The 15,697-nt window shown below is 43.9% G+C and overlaps 1 protein-coding gene across 1 annotated transcript; it reads left to right on the forward strand.

The window, feature by feature from the left end:
* The first annotated feature begins 3,538 nt into the window (after positions 1-3,538).
* LOC133629190 (DNA-(apurinic or apyrimidinic site) endonuclease-like) lies at positions 3,539-14,910 on the forward strand. The gene is made up of 3 exons (XM_062019852.1): positions 3,539-3,562; positions 14,002-14,029; positions 14,420-14,910. The coding sequence occupies exons 1-3, from the start codon at positions 3,539-3,541 to the stop codon at positions 14,908-14,910; spliced, it is 543 nt and encodes a 180-aa protein (XP_061875836.1).
* The last annotated feature ends 787 nt before the right edge of the window (positions 14,911-15,697 follow it).

Here is a 15,697-nt window from a genome sequence, read left to right on the forward strand (position 1 = left end):
GGAGTTTCGGAAAGGATAGACCAGTTTCTAGGACCTAACCTATATACCTGGGAAGAACTGCAAGCCATTTTAGGGATACTATTTACCGTGGAAGAGCGGGAGATGATCCGAAGGGCTGGGATGAGAGTCTGGGACCAGCAACACCAACAAGGGCCGGCTGCTGACATTAAGTGGCCCCAGCAGCGCCCTAATTGGGATAATCAAAACCCGGAACACAGAGGCCATATGGGAGATCTCCGCACTATAGTCGTACAGGGGATTAAGGAATCAGTCCCTCAAGGGCAGAACATAAATAAAGCCTTTAATGAACAACAAAAGAAAGATGAGACTCCCACAGAATGGTTAGAAAGATTAAGAAAGAGCTTGCAGCTTTATTCTGGGATAGACCCTATGACACCGGTCGGGCAAGCCCTTCTAAAAACTCAGTTTGTGGCAAAGTCATGGCTGGATATTAGAAAGAAGTTAGAAAAGTCGGAAGATTGGCAATGGATTGAAAATTACAGCAACAAGGTTAAGTTCTTATATCAGAAACTAGTGGGGGAAGGTCTGATGAAATGGAATACAGAGGATGACGAGCAATTAGAGAATTTAAAAACTGATTTAGTAAATGCCCCAGTATTGAGTCTGGTGGATACCCGGAGGCCTTTCTATCTATTTGTTAACACGGAGGGTGGAACGGCCTTCGGGGTCCTAACGCAGGAATGGGCAGGTAAAAAGAAACCCGTGGGGTATTATTCCAAGTTATTAGATCCAGTTAGTCGTGGTTGGCCTACTTGTTTACAGGCCATAGTTGCTACTGCCCTCTTAGTCGAAGAAACTGGAAAAATAACGATGGGAGGAGAATTAAAGGTATACACCCCTCATAATATACGAGGAGTATTACAGCAGAAAGCTGATAAATGGATTACGGATGCCAGGTTACTGAAATATGAGGGGATCTTATTGCACTCTCCCAAGTTAGAGCTTGAAACAACTAATTTGCAAAATCCAGCTCAATTTTTGTATGGAGAACCGAGCGAATCTCTTTCCCATGATTGTATCAGGGTAATAGAATATCAAACCAAGATGAGGGAGGATTTAGAGGAAGAGGAGTTGTTATGCGGAGAGAAATTGTTTGTAGATGGATCATCTCGGATAGTGAACGGGAAAAGGAAGTCAGGATACGCTATAATAGACGGGAGCAGTTGGACAATTAAAGAATCAGGCCCCCTTAATATAAGTTGGTTGGCACAAGCCTGCGAACTATTCGCAGTATTGAGGGCATTACAGTTGTTAAAAGATAAGAGAGGAACAATATTTACGGATTCTAAATATGCATTTGGGGTAGTTCACACGTTCGGAAAAATTTGGGAAGAAAGGGGCCTAATGAATTCTCAAGGTAAGGGATTAATACATGAGACCTTAATAAAGCAAACTTTGGAGGCATTAAGAGGGCCCAAACAAATTGCGGTAGTTTATGTAAAGGGCCATCAAAAGGGAACCTCCACACGAATAAGAGGGAACAATTTAGCAGACGAGGAAGCTAAGAAAGCTGCGTTACTGGTGATAAAAGCAATTGAACAAGATCCTGTACAAACTAAGTATACTATGAAATTCACAAATCAGGAAAAAGGAAAATTGGAGCAAATGGGAGTAGTTGAACGAGAAGGGAGGTGGTGGTTACCTGATGAGAGAGAAATGCTCCCAAAAGGAGTAGCTTGGCGAGTTTTGAGAGAGTTTCATAGGCAAACCCATTGGGGAGTGCAGGCTCTAGTAGATCAATTTGCCAATAAATATATGACCCTGGGGGTGTATGATCTAGCAAAAAGAATTGTTGGAGAATGTTTAACATGTCAAAGGATAAATAAACAGCACCTTAGGGAAAGAGTCCCTGGGGGAAGGCAACTAGCCAAGAAGCCATTCAAAAGGATTCAGGTAGACTTTATGGAGTTACCGAAGGTAGGCAGATACAAGTATCTCCTAGTTTTTGTAGATCATCTAACTCACTTTGTAGAGGCCTTCCTGGTAGCTCGGGCCACTGCAAGGACGGTAGTAAAAATATTATTAGAACATATCATACCTAGATATGGAGTCATGTCAGCTATCGATTCGGACAGAGGGCCTCATTTTACTTCCAAAATAATTCGAGAAACGTTAGAAGCTCTGGGAACCAAATGGGAGTATCATACTCCTTGGCACCCCCAAAGCTCAGGGAAAGTTGAAAGGATGAACGGGGAAATTAAAAAGCACCTAACCAAATTAATGATAGAGACCAAAATGAGTTGGGTGAAGTGTCTCCCCTTAGCCCTCTTGAACATAACGACACAACCGAGGGCTGATACAGGACTTTCCTCCTTTGAAATGTTATATGGAGTGCCCTATGATTTGGAAAAACCAATAGAACATCCTAAAGTGGAAGAAAAGATGTTGCAAGAATACCTTATAGAGCTCATGAAAAGGAGGCAAGAACTGTTAAAGCGAGGTCTGGTGGTTCAGAGACCACCTTTAGATATAGCAATACATAGTATTAAACCAGGAGATCAGGTACTCATAAAGACATGGAAGGAATCATCATTAACCCCTCGCTGGGAGGGACCTTTCCTTGTTTTACTTACCACAGATACCGCAGTCCGCACCGCGGAAAGAGGTTGGACACGCGCTAGTCGGATAAAGGGTCCTGTCCTGCACACAGACTGGGAGGTCGCCGGGAAACCGGACGATTTGAAGCTGACCCTCAAGAGGAAACAGAGACGCGACGCATAGCCCTGGATACTAGGCTTCTTATGGACAATTGTAAAGAGTCGTATAAGTCGCACATCGCATGTCATGTATGTAAGCAATGCAATCTGTGGGTATGTCGCGTGTGTAACGGGTGCGGGATACAGCAGTGAAAAAGCTTGAAACTTTAGATAACGAATATTGTAGAGGAGGTTGGTAAAAAAACGGTTCCACAATTAGAGGAGGAATTTATGGCTAGGGATGTAGAGTGTAGCAAACTATTTGGGTGCCCTCTGGACTGTGAGTTCGGGCATTTGGGAGATAACCAAGAGAAAGTGAAAGAAGTATTTTGGTAAGAAAAGATACAGGGAACATTCCAAACTTTGTGGGGATTCGGGACAGTGGCTAAGCCTTTGTATTCGAAAATAGCCCTATTGGGTTGAGTATTGGAAAGTGGATTGTGGCAGAACAAGGAGAGAATTTAGGAGGCAGTCCCCTGAAGACTACAACTGCTGCCGAGAAGATAACTCACCCGGCTATTCTAAAGCAACGGAATAGGCCCAGGGTAAGGCAGAGGGGTATCCTTGTGGGGATCAGCAAGTGCCTCCGAAAACTTCTAAAATGAAGTAGCTCCGTTAAATAGAACAATCCTCAACAAAATGAGACTTCGCTGGCAGACTTTCAGCCAACCAGGGGCTGGGTCGCTCTCCCTAATCCTCCTTACCTTACACCAACCTTTGGACCCTGTATCCTAAATCGATTTATTGAACTAATTAAAAGTCGTATAGAGCAGGCACACCTTATGCTGCTACAGAAACGTGGTAATAACGAAGAAGCCGGAATGGCCTTATTAGCCCGAGACGCGGTAACTCGATTTGATCAACAAATAAATGAGTAAAAAGGAAAGGGGGGAATTGTAATGGGTGATGGTAAAAATTGTTATTGTTGAGCAAATCGAGTGGGATTCAGTTGTGTTGTGCATGTTGTTATAAGCAATGACTCTGTTTGTGTAAGTTTTATTATGTCTTGTAATAGTAGTTAAGTGGTTGAGCCAACACCTGGGCAGCGCTGGGAAGGTGCAACAAAATAGCGAAACTTCAAAGGCAGGAACACCCAGCAACATTTTTCACCAATCTGGAGCTGGTAGATGAGCAAGGACTACGCGTGGACACTGTCGACTGACCAACCAGAGACCGATTCGACGCAGTGTCCCAGCCCATGAAGGGGGGGAAAACATATATAAGGACATGCAAAGGATGAATGTGTGTGCCGTGGCGGAACTGTTGCACTTCCCCCGGTCACCCAGCGCTGTTTGCCCTTTTATCGCTTGCTACAATTGGTTTAATAAAGTTCTGTTTGGTTAAGAAAGCTTTAGAGGCTGATTCCTCTATAACACCTGGGTTTTTCAGGCCTTTGTGCCTGGGTTTTTCAGGCTTTTGTGCCTGGGTTTCAGGCTTCGTGCCTGGGTTTCCGGCCTTCGTGCCTGGGTTTCAGGCCTTCGTGCCTGGGTTTCAGGCTTCAAGCCTGGGTTTTTCAGGCCAAGAGCCGAAAAATTCGCGACAGGGTCTGCCTTCCTGCTTTCTTGTAGCTCCCATACTCAGTGGCATAACTTAACAGACACATGTATTTTGTCAAAGGGAGCTGAGGATAAAAAGTGTGGTATTGAAGATAGCTCCCACAGGAAAGCAGCTGCAAATGTGACACCGTGCTGGCTGATAGACTGCATGGGGACCTACTTACTACTGTAGCTGAGGTCTGCCTTCCTGCTTTCTTGTAGCTCCCATACTCAGTGGCATAACTTAACAGACACATGTATTTTTTCAATGGGAGTTGAGGATAAAAAGTGTGGTATTGAAGATAGCTCCCACAGGAAAGCAGCTGCAAATGTGACACCGTGCTGGCTGATAGACTGCATGGGGACCTACTTACTACTGTAGCTGGGGTCTTGTCGAGGAGTGGTTAAGGGAGAATGGACATGGATCCCAGGGTATAATGTTAGGCCCGATGGGGCAAGGCAATCTGAGTTCCAGTTATATGAATTTAATGCACAATGAAGACCAGAGTCAGAGCCATGGTTAAAGCAGTTGCTGTCACGCAGACAGCAGGCCGCTTTCTCTTCCTTCAAGGTCGGGCTGTTTTCAGCTAACGAGGTAACAGCCCAAGGTGGAAAACAACTACGGGGGAAAAACAAGATGGGAAAATGTGAGGGAGCTTGCTTATCGCAGAAACCGCAAGTAGGATGAGCATAAGAATGTAATCTATTAGCTGCTGTTGCTGAGCTAGCTTTGAAGCTGCTGTGTATATAAGTTAGAGCCTGCTCTCAATAAAGAAGAAGATTTCTGCTATCACTCACATTGAGTAGGACTGATTTCTTCCCACCCAGCTGAGAATCGGACCCTGGGTTTGCTGCCCGTTCCCGAAGGAAAACACAAAACAACCGAGGTCGTTTTATGCGGTGCTTTATTAAGGGCCCTAGGGACTTGAGGACTAGTGTCCAAAGTCAGAGCCCCCCCTTCCAGGAAATTTTACAGGGTTTATATACTTTTCAGAAGATGATTACTTCATTGTACCTACGTGCTGTTTGCTAGTTTTCATAAGGTTTATTATTACATTGTACTCTTTCATGTAATTTCTTTTAACTACAAATCTTTCCTTTTTGTCTAGACACATGGTCATAAATTAACAAATATTCATCCAGCATAACAGTCCTAGGAACAGCAGATTATGTTCTACATGCTTCAACTGTCTAAAACACAGTAGATAACAACTGATAATCAGTAACAATTTAATAATTGATCAGTAACAATTTCCTAAGACATTCTTTGCTTGATTACACAGAATGTTCAACATGCTTCACTAATCCCTTTGATTCTCTAAACACAAATGTACATGGTCATATTTCCCACTAGGCCTTTATTTAGATCTTATTTTATGCTGCCAACAATTCCCCCCTTTTGAGCATTCTTCAACCTTGCAAGGATGCTCAACATCATCTGTCTCTATTGTCCGTATCTCAAGTAGTGGTTTCTTGATATGTTGGAGGAGGAGACCCATCTCTAATTCCACTTCTGGTCATCGCATTCATTAATCTGCGAGTGTTGAGCTTCTCTCTAGTAATGGTTCCTAAAACACACTTGTGAACCATATAAATTATTATCAACAGTATAACAAACATAATTGCATATTGAATGATTGAGGAAATCCATTCAGAGACCTGGAGCCCCAATGAATCAAATATTGCTCCTATCCAATTATGTTGAGCTTCTTTTTCAATTTCTTTGGTTTCGGTTTCAACCTTTTCAAATTGTGAAATATCTTTTTCTACTTCGATTGTCATGTTTGGAATATGGATACAGCAGTGATCAATTCTTTTGCTCAGGTAACCACAGACCCCGTGTTCCCGCAACAGCAACATGTCCAAGGCCATTCTATTCTGCAGAGCCATTCTGCCAGTTGCTTGTAACTGCAAATTCATATCCTTAAATCCTTTCTTGGTGGCTGCCGCTAATCTTTCAGTCTGGCCTAATAATCTGTATAACATCTCCCTATTACGGTAGGATGCAATTGGTGCAAACAGGGATTCTAAAACCCATCCAAATTTTACTCCATCATTAGGTTCATGCCATTCATCTTTTCCGATTTCGTTTCCTATTTCCCTTTTTTCCTGAATTACTTCTGTTTTATTCAACCGAGGTTGTCTCCAAAAAGGACATAAGGTGGGGACTCCTAAGGTTATCTGGGTTACTGGACCATCAGTTGGTAGATGGGTAGTCCATTGTCCATGACCCATAACCCAAACTAAGTTTCCTGGACTTCTGATTGTGGTGGATCTGCAACTAATGATTCTTTTCCCATTCTCATTTCCTTTCAACTTTTCTGTTATCGTATGGTTATATCCTCGACATTCACAGCCTCATTTTAACAGAATTTTTACTGGCATTAAGCCTATTTGATTTTCCAGAGTGTTGCAAGTAAAAACCTCTGTACAATTCCATACCTCCTTTTGATTCCTTGACGACCTCACAGAAGTATGTGTAGCCATCACACTAGTATGTGTCTGATTCCTTTCCCCTGTCCATTGCACACACCAGTTCACTGGGCCCAGATAACTATGTGTTTCTAACAGACTAGGTCCCCATACTGTGTCCCATTCATCTTCCAAGTTTTGTTGTTGTGTAACATTCTGGCAAATCTCTTCATTTCTAATCTTTTCAACTTTTATTTTTGTGCTACTACACCAATATCCAATTATTGGAAGAGTAGTATCTAATGTACAGCGACCTTTGATATTGCCACCTCTCCCATAAGGACCTGTTCTAACCCAACTGTAATACCCCGGCAATGATCTACACTCGTTTTCCGTTAAATCCCCCATTATTAAACACCCTTTTATCCACTCTTCATGCTTTGTTGATACTTGTCTGCAATTCCAAGTAAAATTAACAGAGGTTTTTGGCATGATTGTTATCGGAATAATTCCCCAGGGTATAGGTTCAGCTGCGGCTTGAGGTAATGGCAAGCATGCTATAATCTTAGATACATTCTGAACTATTCCAAAATCTCTGATCAGTCCAACCACGAGATTTTCCTGTCCCTCGTTCCGCTGAAAGTCCCTTGTCTCATTTCCTAAATCCCGTATTTTCCTTCGACTATGTTTTCCCCTAATTAATGATACCATTGCCCTCCCCCACATATCCACGGAGGCCAATCTAGGTACTACCTCTACTTTATCCGACGTTAGTGACCAAGACACAACTCTTAGATCTATTCGCTTGTAACCAAAACTTTCTCGGATTAACACTACACACACATATATACCCGCTTCTTCTAAAGTTAAATTAGTCAGTTGCAAGATAACACTTCCTTTTTGGGTATCCTTATTCCAAACAGTAACAATACTTGCAGTCAATCTGGTTTGTCCTTGTTTCCAAATCGCAATTATTTCCTCGGCTCCAGCTCCCTGGTCATCGGTAATGTCACAGGTTAAATTGACATCCATTCCTTCCATTACAATAACCTCGGGTTCTGTAACAGTGACATGTACAAATCCGTTAACCGATACCATTTTCAATAATATTAGCAATACAGCAATTAAGAGTGTGGTTTTGCTCGGAATATCATTCGGGTAGGGGATACCACTTGGGTTTCCCATTTGGTTGGAACTTTCTTGACTCGAGTGTAGTGAATCCAGGCGTCGGTTCCTGCTACTTTTACAGCTGTGAAAGTTGTCAGGATCACTTGATAGGGGCCGTCCCATGTCTCTCTCAGTGGGTCTGTGAACCAGTTCTTCACATAGACCTGGTCTCCCGGTTGAATATCATGCACTGGATTTTCCAGTGGGAGTGGCCGATTCCATTGAAGGGCACCCCGTAAGGCGTTGAGAACTCTGTTAAGTGACATAACATAGTTAAAAATCACCTGATCTCCTAATACATGTGGGTCTCCTTTTAGCACAGTGGCATGATAAGGCTTGCCGTACAGTGTCTCGTACGGACTTACTCCTATTCTTTCCCTAGGTTTTATCCTGATCCTGAGTAATGCTAATGGCAAAGCTTGGGGCCACTGAAGTTTGGCCTCCTGACATATCTTTTTGATCTGATTTTTCAATGTTTGGTTCATCCTTTCTACTTGACCACTAGACTGGGGTCTCCATGGAGTGTGTAAATTCCAGGTAATGTCTAGTACCCTAGCCACCTCCTGAACTATCCCTGCCACAAAATGCGGGCCTCTATCTGATGATAATCCTAGTGGTACTCCAAATCTAGGTATTATTTCTTTCAACAAAGTTTTCACCACTTCCCTCGCTTGGTTTGTTCTACAAGGGAAGGCTTCCGGCCACCCTGAGAAGGTACACACGTACACTAGCAAATATCTGAATCCTTGGGCCCTTGGTAATTCTGAAAAGTCTACTTGCCAATAGTCCCCTGGTTCTGGCCCTATTTGCAACTTTCCCAACTGCACTTGTTTTCTGACAATAGGATTATTTTTAAGACATAGTGGACACATTGCATTCACCCTCTTTGCCAGTGTTAACATCTGGTTAGAAATTATTTCTTTCTTCAAAAATTTTACCAAAGCCTCTGCTCCCCAATGGCATTTATTATGTTCAGTTTCCAATATGGATTTCATAACATGTTTGGGTACTATTACTTGTCCATTCACAGTTACATACCATCCGACTGTGTTCTTTTGTGCCTTGAGATATATTGCTAGTTTCTCATCATCAGCGGAATAGCTTGGTCCTTGAGTCATATAGCAAGAAACAGGGCTTACCTTAGTTGGTATTAAAGCCATCTGAGTCCAAACCTGCCGAGCAGCTTCTTTAGCGGTAATGTCTGCTAGTTTGTTCCCTTGGTATATTCTTCCTTCTTCTCTATGATGTCCTCTGACATGCATTACTGCTACCTTTTCTGGTTTAAGTATCGCATCTAACAAGGCAAGGACTTCCGACCTATGTTTTATTATAGTCCCTTGAGAACTTAACAGTCCTCGTTCCTTCCACAAGGCACCGTGAACATGTACTATTCCAAAAGCATATTTCGAGTCAGTCCATACATTTACCTTTTTCCCAGTACTCAGAATCAATGCTCTGGTAAGTCCAATTATCTCTGCTTTTTGAGCAGATGTCCCAGGAGTTAAAGCCTTTGCTTCAATCACTTGTGCAGCTGTGACCACTGCATATCCCGCATACCTGGTTCCATTTTCTACAAAGCTGGATCCATCCGTAAATAAATCCCAATCTGAATCTTCTAAAGGTGTGTCCTTTAGGTCTGCTCGGCTCGCATACACTTGTTCGATTGTTTCTACACAGTCGTGAACCAGGTCCCCCTCTTCTTGTTTACTGTGAAGAAATTCTGCTGGGTTGACATGGTTAGTTATTTTAAGTTCCACATCATCTTGTTCTCTCAATATAGCTTGATATTGCAACATTCTGCTGGATGATAACCAGTGACCCCCCTTTTGTTCCAGGACAGCCAAGACCATATGGGGTACAAAGACCTCCATTTTCCTTCCCAAAGTCAGTTTTCGGGCTTCCTGTATGAGGATCACTGTGGCCGTAACTGCCCGCAAGCATGACGGCCAACCAGCACTAACATTGTCCAGTTGTTTTGAAAAATATCCCACTGGGCGTTTCCATGACCCTATTTTCTGAGTCAACACTCCCAGAGCCAGATTCTGCCTTTCATTTACATAAAGCTGAAAGTCTTTATTTAAGTCCGGCAACCCTAAGGCGGGTGCTTCCTTCAGAGCTTGTTTCAGCTCCTGGAAGGCTCTTTTCCTTTGTGTACTCCATTCCAATTGGGGTTCCTTTAAAGCCTCATACAAGGGTTTAGCTAACAATCCGAAATTTAGAATCCATAGCCTGCACCAGCCAACCATTCCTAAAAATGACCTTAGTTCCTGATGATTCCTTGGAAGGGATATGGCACATATTGCCTCAATTCTGTTTGTGCTCAGTCGTCTCTGACCTTGCATTATTTCACATCCCAAATAAAGAACACTCTCTTTGAGGAGCTGGGCCTTTTCCTTAGATACTCGATATCCCGCTTGTCCCAGCATATTCAGTAAAGCAATTGTAAGCTTCAGGCAAACTTCCTTTTCCTCAGTTGCCAACAGAATATCATCCACATACTGCAAAATCACATAAGAGAATGGAGATTCTCTTGCCTGTTCGGTCTTCCATTCCTCCAACTCTTTGGCTAATTGATTTCCGAAAATAGTGGGGCTGTTTTTGAAACCCTGCGGAAGCCGTGTCCATGTCAGTTGTTTCTTCCTTCCCGAATTTGGATCTTCCCATTCAAATGCGAAATACTTCCTACTTGATAATGCCAGCGGGATGCAGAAAAAGGCATCTTTTAAATCAATTACTGTAAACCATTTAAACCTTTCTGACACAGATGTTAACAGAGTATACGGGTTAGCAACCACTGGGTGAATGTCCTTTACTATTTCATTTATGGCCCTTAAATCTTGTACTAACCTATATTTACCATTAGGCTTTCTTACAGGAAAAATAGGAGTGTTGTATTCAGATTCACATTCCTGTAATATTCCTTGAATCAAAAACTGGGCTATCAGTGGAGCCACTCCTTTCCTAGCCTCCAACTTAATTGGATATTGTCTAACCCTAACCGGTCGGGCTCCTTCTTTTAGTTCTACAACGACAGGCTGGGCAGCTTTCGACTTTCCCGGGGTCCCTATTTCCCATACCCAGGGTACAACTGCCTGAATTATTTCTTCTGGAATGGGAGTAGGTTCTATTTCTTTTATTACAAATATTCTCCCAATTTCTTCATTTGGAATTTCTAATTTTACTCTCCCATTTTCAAATATTATTTTCACATTTAACAAAGACAGTAAATCTCTTCCAAATAGAGGCTTGGGACAATTAGGCATATACAAAAATTGATGATCAAGTTCTTTTCCCCCAAATTTTAAATTTAAAGGCTGCAAAAATGGTCTTTCTTCTAACTGACCCATGGCCCCTACCACTTGTACTGTGGTGTCGCTTATTGGTCCCAATCTCTCGTTAAGAACTGAATAAGTAGCTCCTGTATCCATTGTAAATTCTTGTTCCTTCCCATTGATTTCTAATCTTACTTTTAGGTCCTGTTCTAGTCAGCTCTGATTCTGATAATTTCCCAAAACCATAGCTTGAGCGACTTCTACTGGTGACATGGGATACTCAGCGCTAACCCCCATTCCATTTTTCACCGGACATTCATTCTTCCAATGTCCTATCTGTCGGCAAAAAGCACACTGATTAGAACCTAGCTTTCCTTGGTTAGGGTTTCCCATTCGAAATCCTCCTCTCCCCTGGCCGTAACCACCTCTTCCTTGAGCATAGCCTCCCCTACCACGACCTTGGCCCCTTTGTCCTCCTGATTGCTGAATTACAGCCAGTATACCTGCTTGTTGCCGCTTAGCTGATTCTTTTTCCCTATTATTATAAACCTTCCACGCAACTTCTAACATTTTATCCAAGTTCCTGGTGTCCTCATCTTCATCCTCTTCTTCCTCCTCATTATCATCGTCCTCACTATCCTGTTCCATCTGAGGTGGAACATAGGGTGGAGCAGAGGGACCCTGTCCACTATGAGCAACTAATAACCATAAATCTTCCTCTGGACCAGAGGAGGCAGCTAAACACTTAACACACATAGATCTCTTCTTACATTCACTACACCCTAATTCCTTTGTTTCCAAAACTAAAATACCACATTCCTTCTACCAATCCAGTTTTCGCCCTAAATAATAAAACAAATCCAAATACGGGATCTCATCCCATTTCTCATTGTCCCGTAAATACTGCACCAAAGGCGATATAATACCCGGATCGACAGTACCGTTTAGGGGCCACGCAGGTCCCCCTTCTGACTCATATAAAGGCCACCAATGATTACAATAGTTTATCGTTTTACCCTTATTCAAATCCTGATGAAATCCAGCACTCCTCCATCTTCCCAGCAAACATCCTAACGGGGTGTTTCCTGGGATTTTACTATTAGACTGAACTAACGGCTTAAAAGTTTTAAGCGGCATCATTTCAAGTATATAAAATAACAGCAGACAAAATAACAGCAAACACAAACACTGTAACGATACAAACAAAAACCACAAAACCAATACCCAGTACCAAACCAAGTTGCCACTTCTCGACGCCGCGAGGGGCAAGTGCCGGACCTGCGCAGCTTTCGCCGCGTCTTACAGCCGGCGCCTGGGCATCCACCAAGACGTCTTAGCCCAACTCAGCGAGGATCGCCGCCTCGTCTTATGAGCAGGCACCAGTACCAGAAAATAAAGCACCTACGGGCTTACCTTATAGCAGTCGTCCGCCAGGTGCGGGGGTCGGGCACGAACCGATGACTCCCCGAGAAACTCTCGGTGCCGGCGTGGAGTAAATCAGCACGCGAACCGCCCCAGCCACCTTCGGAGTCCTGCCGCGGTCGCCAGAAAACTGCTGCCCGTTCCCGAAGGAAAACACAAAACAACTGAGGTCGTTTCATGCGGTGCTTTATTGAGGGCCCTAGGGACCTGAGGACTAGTGTCCAAAGTCAGAGCCCCCACTAACAGAAAATTTCACAGAGTTTATATACTTTCCACAAATGATTACTTCATCAGGTCCCCGTGATGTTTACCAGTTTTCTTAGACTTTAGGATTATGTCGTGCTCTTTCATGTAGTTACTTGAGACTATGCTTATCTGAATCCACAACCAGAAATTTCCATAGATAACAAACAGGTAAAGAGATAACAATTTCTTTGAGAAAAACAAGATTCAGCGTTCAGCATTCTTCACTAATCACTTTGCTTTGTTTGAGCAAGAATGCACAAGCTCAGCATGCCCCACTAGTTCCCTAGACTGCTAGGTTACATCAACATCCCACACTGCTCACTAGGCCTCGATACAGACCTTAGCCTAACTACTTCTAACTTTCCATATACAGTAATGCTAACATTTTGAGGCCTTAAGTGGCCATTTGGGGCTCTTAATGGCCACCAGAAGCTCTCAGGAGCCATTTTGAGGCCTTAAGTGCCATTTGGGGCCCTTCAGTGGCCATTTGGGGCCCTTTAGGAGCCATTTTTAGGCCTTAAGTGGCCATTTTGAGGCCTTAAGTGGCCATTTGGGGCCCTCAGGAGCCATTAAAGCCACGACAGTGACGTTTTAGGCCTCTAAAGCCTCTTTTTAGGCCTCTAAAGTGACTCTAGGCCAGTAAAATGACTTTTTAGGCCAAAAAGTGACTTTTTGGGCCTCTAAATTGACTTTTTGGCTACTAAAGTGACTTTTTAGGCCTCTAAAGTCCATTTTTGAGCCTCTAAAGCACCCTTTTGACCTCTAAAGTGACTTTTTAGGCCTCTAAAGCCCCTTTTTGGGCAATAAAATGACTTTTTGAGCCATTAAAGTGACTCTTTAGACCTCTAAACCCTCTTTTTAGCTACTAAAGTGTCTTTTTAGGCCTCTAAAGTGACTTTTGGGACACTACAGTGACTTTTTGGCTACAAAAGTGACTTTTTAGGCCTCTAGAGCCCCTTTTTGGCCACTAAAGTGACTTTTTGGGCCTCTAAAATGACTTTTTGGCTACTAAAGTGACTTTTTAGGCCTCTAAAGTCCATTTTTGGCCACTCAAATGAATTTTTGACCTCTAAAGTGACTTTTTAGGCCTCTAAAGCCCCTTTTTGACCTCTAAAATGACTTTTTAGACCTCTAAAGTGACTTTTTGGGCCTCTAAAGGGACTTTTTGGCCACTAAAGTGACTTTTTGGGCCTCTAAAGCCCCTTTTTAGGCCTCTAAATGTCTTTTTAGGCCATTAAAGTCCCTTTTGGCTACGAAAGTGACTTTTTAGACCTCTAAACCCCCTTTTTGAGCTGCTAAAGCCCCTTTTTGACCTCTAAAGCCCCTTTTTGGGCCCCTAAAGTGACTTTTTAGGCCTCTAAAGCTCCTTTTTGGCCACTGAAGTGACTTTTTGGGCCACTAAAGCCCCTTTTTGAGCTACTAAAGTCCCTTTTTAGGTACAAAAGTGACTTTTTCGGCCTCTAAAGTCCCTTTTTAGGCCTCTAAAGTGACTTTTTGAGCCACTAAAGTGCCTTTTTAGGCCATTAAAGTTGATTTTTGAGGACTAAAGTGACTTTGGGCCTCTAGAGCCCCTTTTTGGGCCCCTAAAGCCCCTTTTTATCCCCATCTGTGTGTCCCCTTGCCAGGTGACCCCGAGCTGGACGCCGAGGGTGCGTGCTGACGGCCGAGTTCCCTGCCCTGTGCATCGTCTGCGTCTACGTGCCCAGCTCCGGGCGAGGCCTGGGCCGCCTGAGCTTCCGGCAGGCCTGGGACAAGCGCTTCCGCTCCTTCGTGTTCCAGCTGGACCGGTCCAAACCGGTCGCCATCTGCGGCGACCTCAACGTCGCCCACCAGCCCTTGGACCTGAGGAACCCGTCGGGGAACAAGAGGAGCCCCGGGTTCACGCGGGAGGAGAGGGAGCTGCTGGGGGCGGGCTTCCTCGACAGCTTCCGGGTGTTTAACCCCTCGCTGCCCAACGCCTTCACCTTCTGGACCTACCTGAGCGGGGCCAGGGCCAGGAACGTGGGCTGGAGGTTGGATTACTGCCTGTGGTCCCAGAGGGGCAGGAAGGATCTGTGCGACAGCAGGATCGAGCAGCGGGCCCAGGGCAGCGACCACTGTCCCGTGGGGATCTACCTGGCGCTGGAGGGGGCAGGCTGAGGGGCAAAAATGGGGCGGGAATGGGGCAAAAATGGGTTAAAATGGAGGGAAATGGGGCAGAAATGGGGGGAAATGGGGTGGAAATGGGGCAGAAATGGGGCAAAATGGGGTGGAAATGGGGCAGAAATGGGAGGAAATGGGGCGGAAATGGGGCAGAAATGGGGCAAAATGGGGGGAAATGGGTAAAAAATGGCTGAAAGTGGGATAAAATTGGAGGATAATGCAATAAATGGGTCAAAAATGGGTCAAAATGGGTCAAAAATGGGGGAAAATGGAATAAATGGGGTAAAAAATGGGTCAAAAATGGGGGGAAATGGGTCAAAATGGGTCAAAAATGGGTCAAAATGCATAAAAAATGGGATAAAACTGGGAGATACTGGGATAAATGGGGGGAAATGGGTCGAAAATGGGTCAAATGGCTCAAAATGGGTCAAAAATGGGGGGAAATGGAATAAATGGGGTCAAAAATGGGTCAAAAATGGGGGGAATGGGTAAAAAATGGGTCAAAAATGGCTGAAAGTGGGATAAAATTGGAGGATAATGCAATAAATGGGTCAAAAATGGGTCAAAATGGGTAAAAAATGGCTGAAAGTGGGATAAAATTGGAGGATAATGGAATAAATGGGTCAAAATGGGTCAAAAATGTCTGAAAGTGGGATAAAACTGGGGGACAATGAGATAAATGGGGTCAAAAGTGGTGAAAGGTGTGTGAGAGGTGAGTGCGGACAGTGTGTCCCGCCGTAAGCGAGGTCAGGGCCAGGAACGTGGGCTGGAGGCTGGGGAAATG

The sequence above is a fragment of the Colius striatus genome, unplaced genomic scaffold (assembly GCF_028858725.1).
Source record: "Colius striatus isolate bColStr4 unplaced genomic scaffold, bColStr4.1.hap1 scaffold_34, whole genome shotgun sequence".
Taxonomy (NCBI): domain Eukaryota; kingdom Metazoa; phylum Chordata; class Aves; order Coliiformes; family Coliidae; genus Colius; species Colius striatus.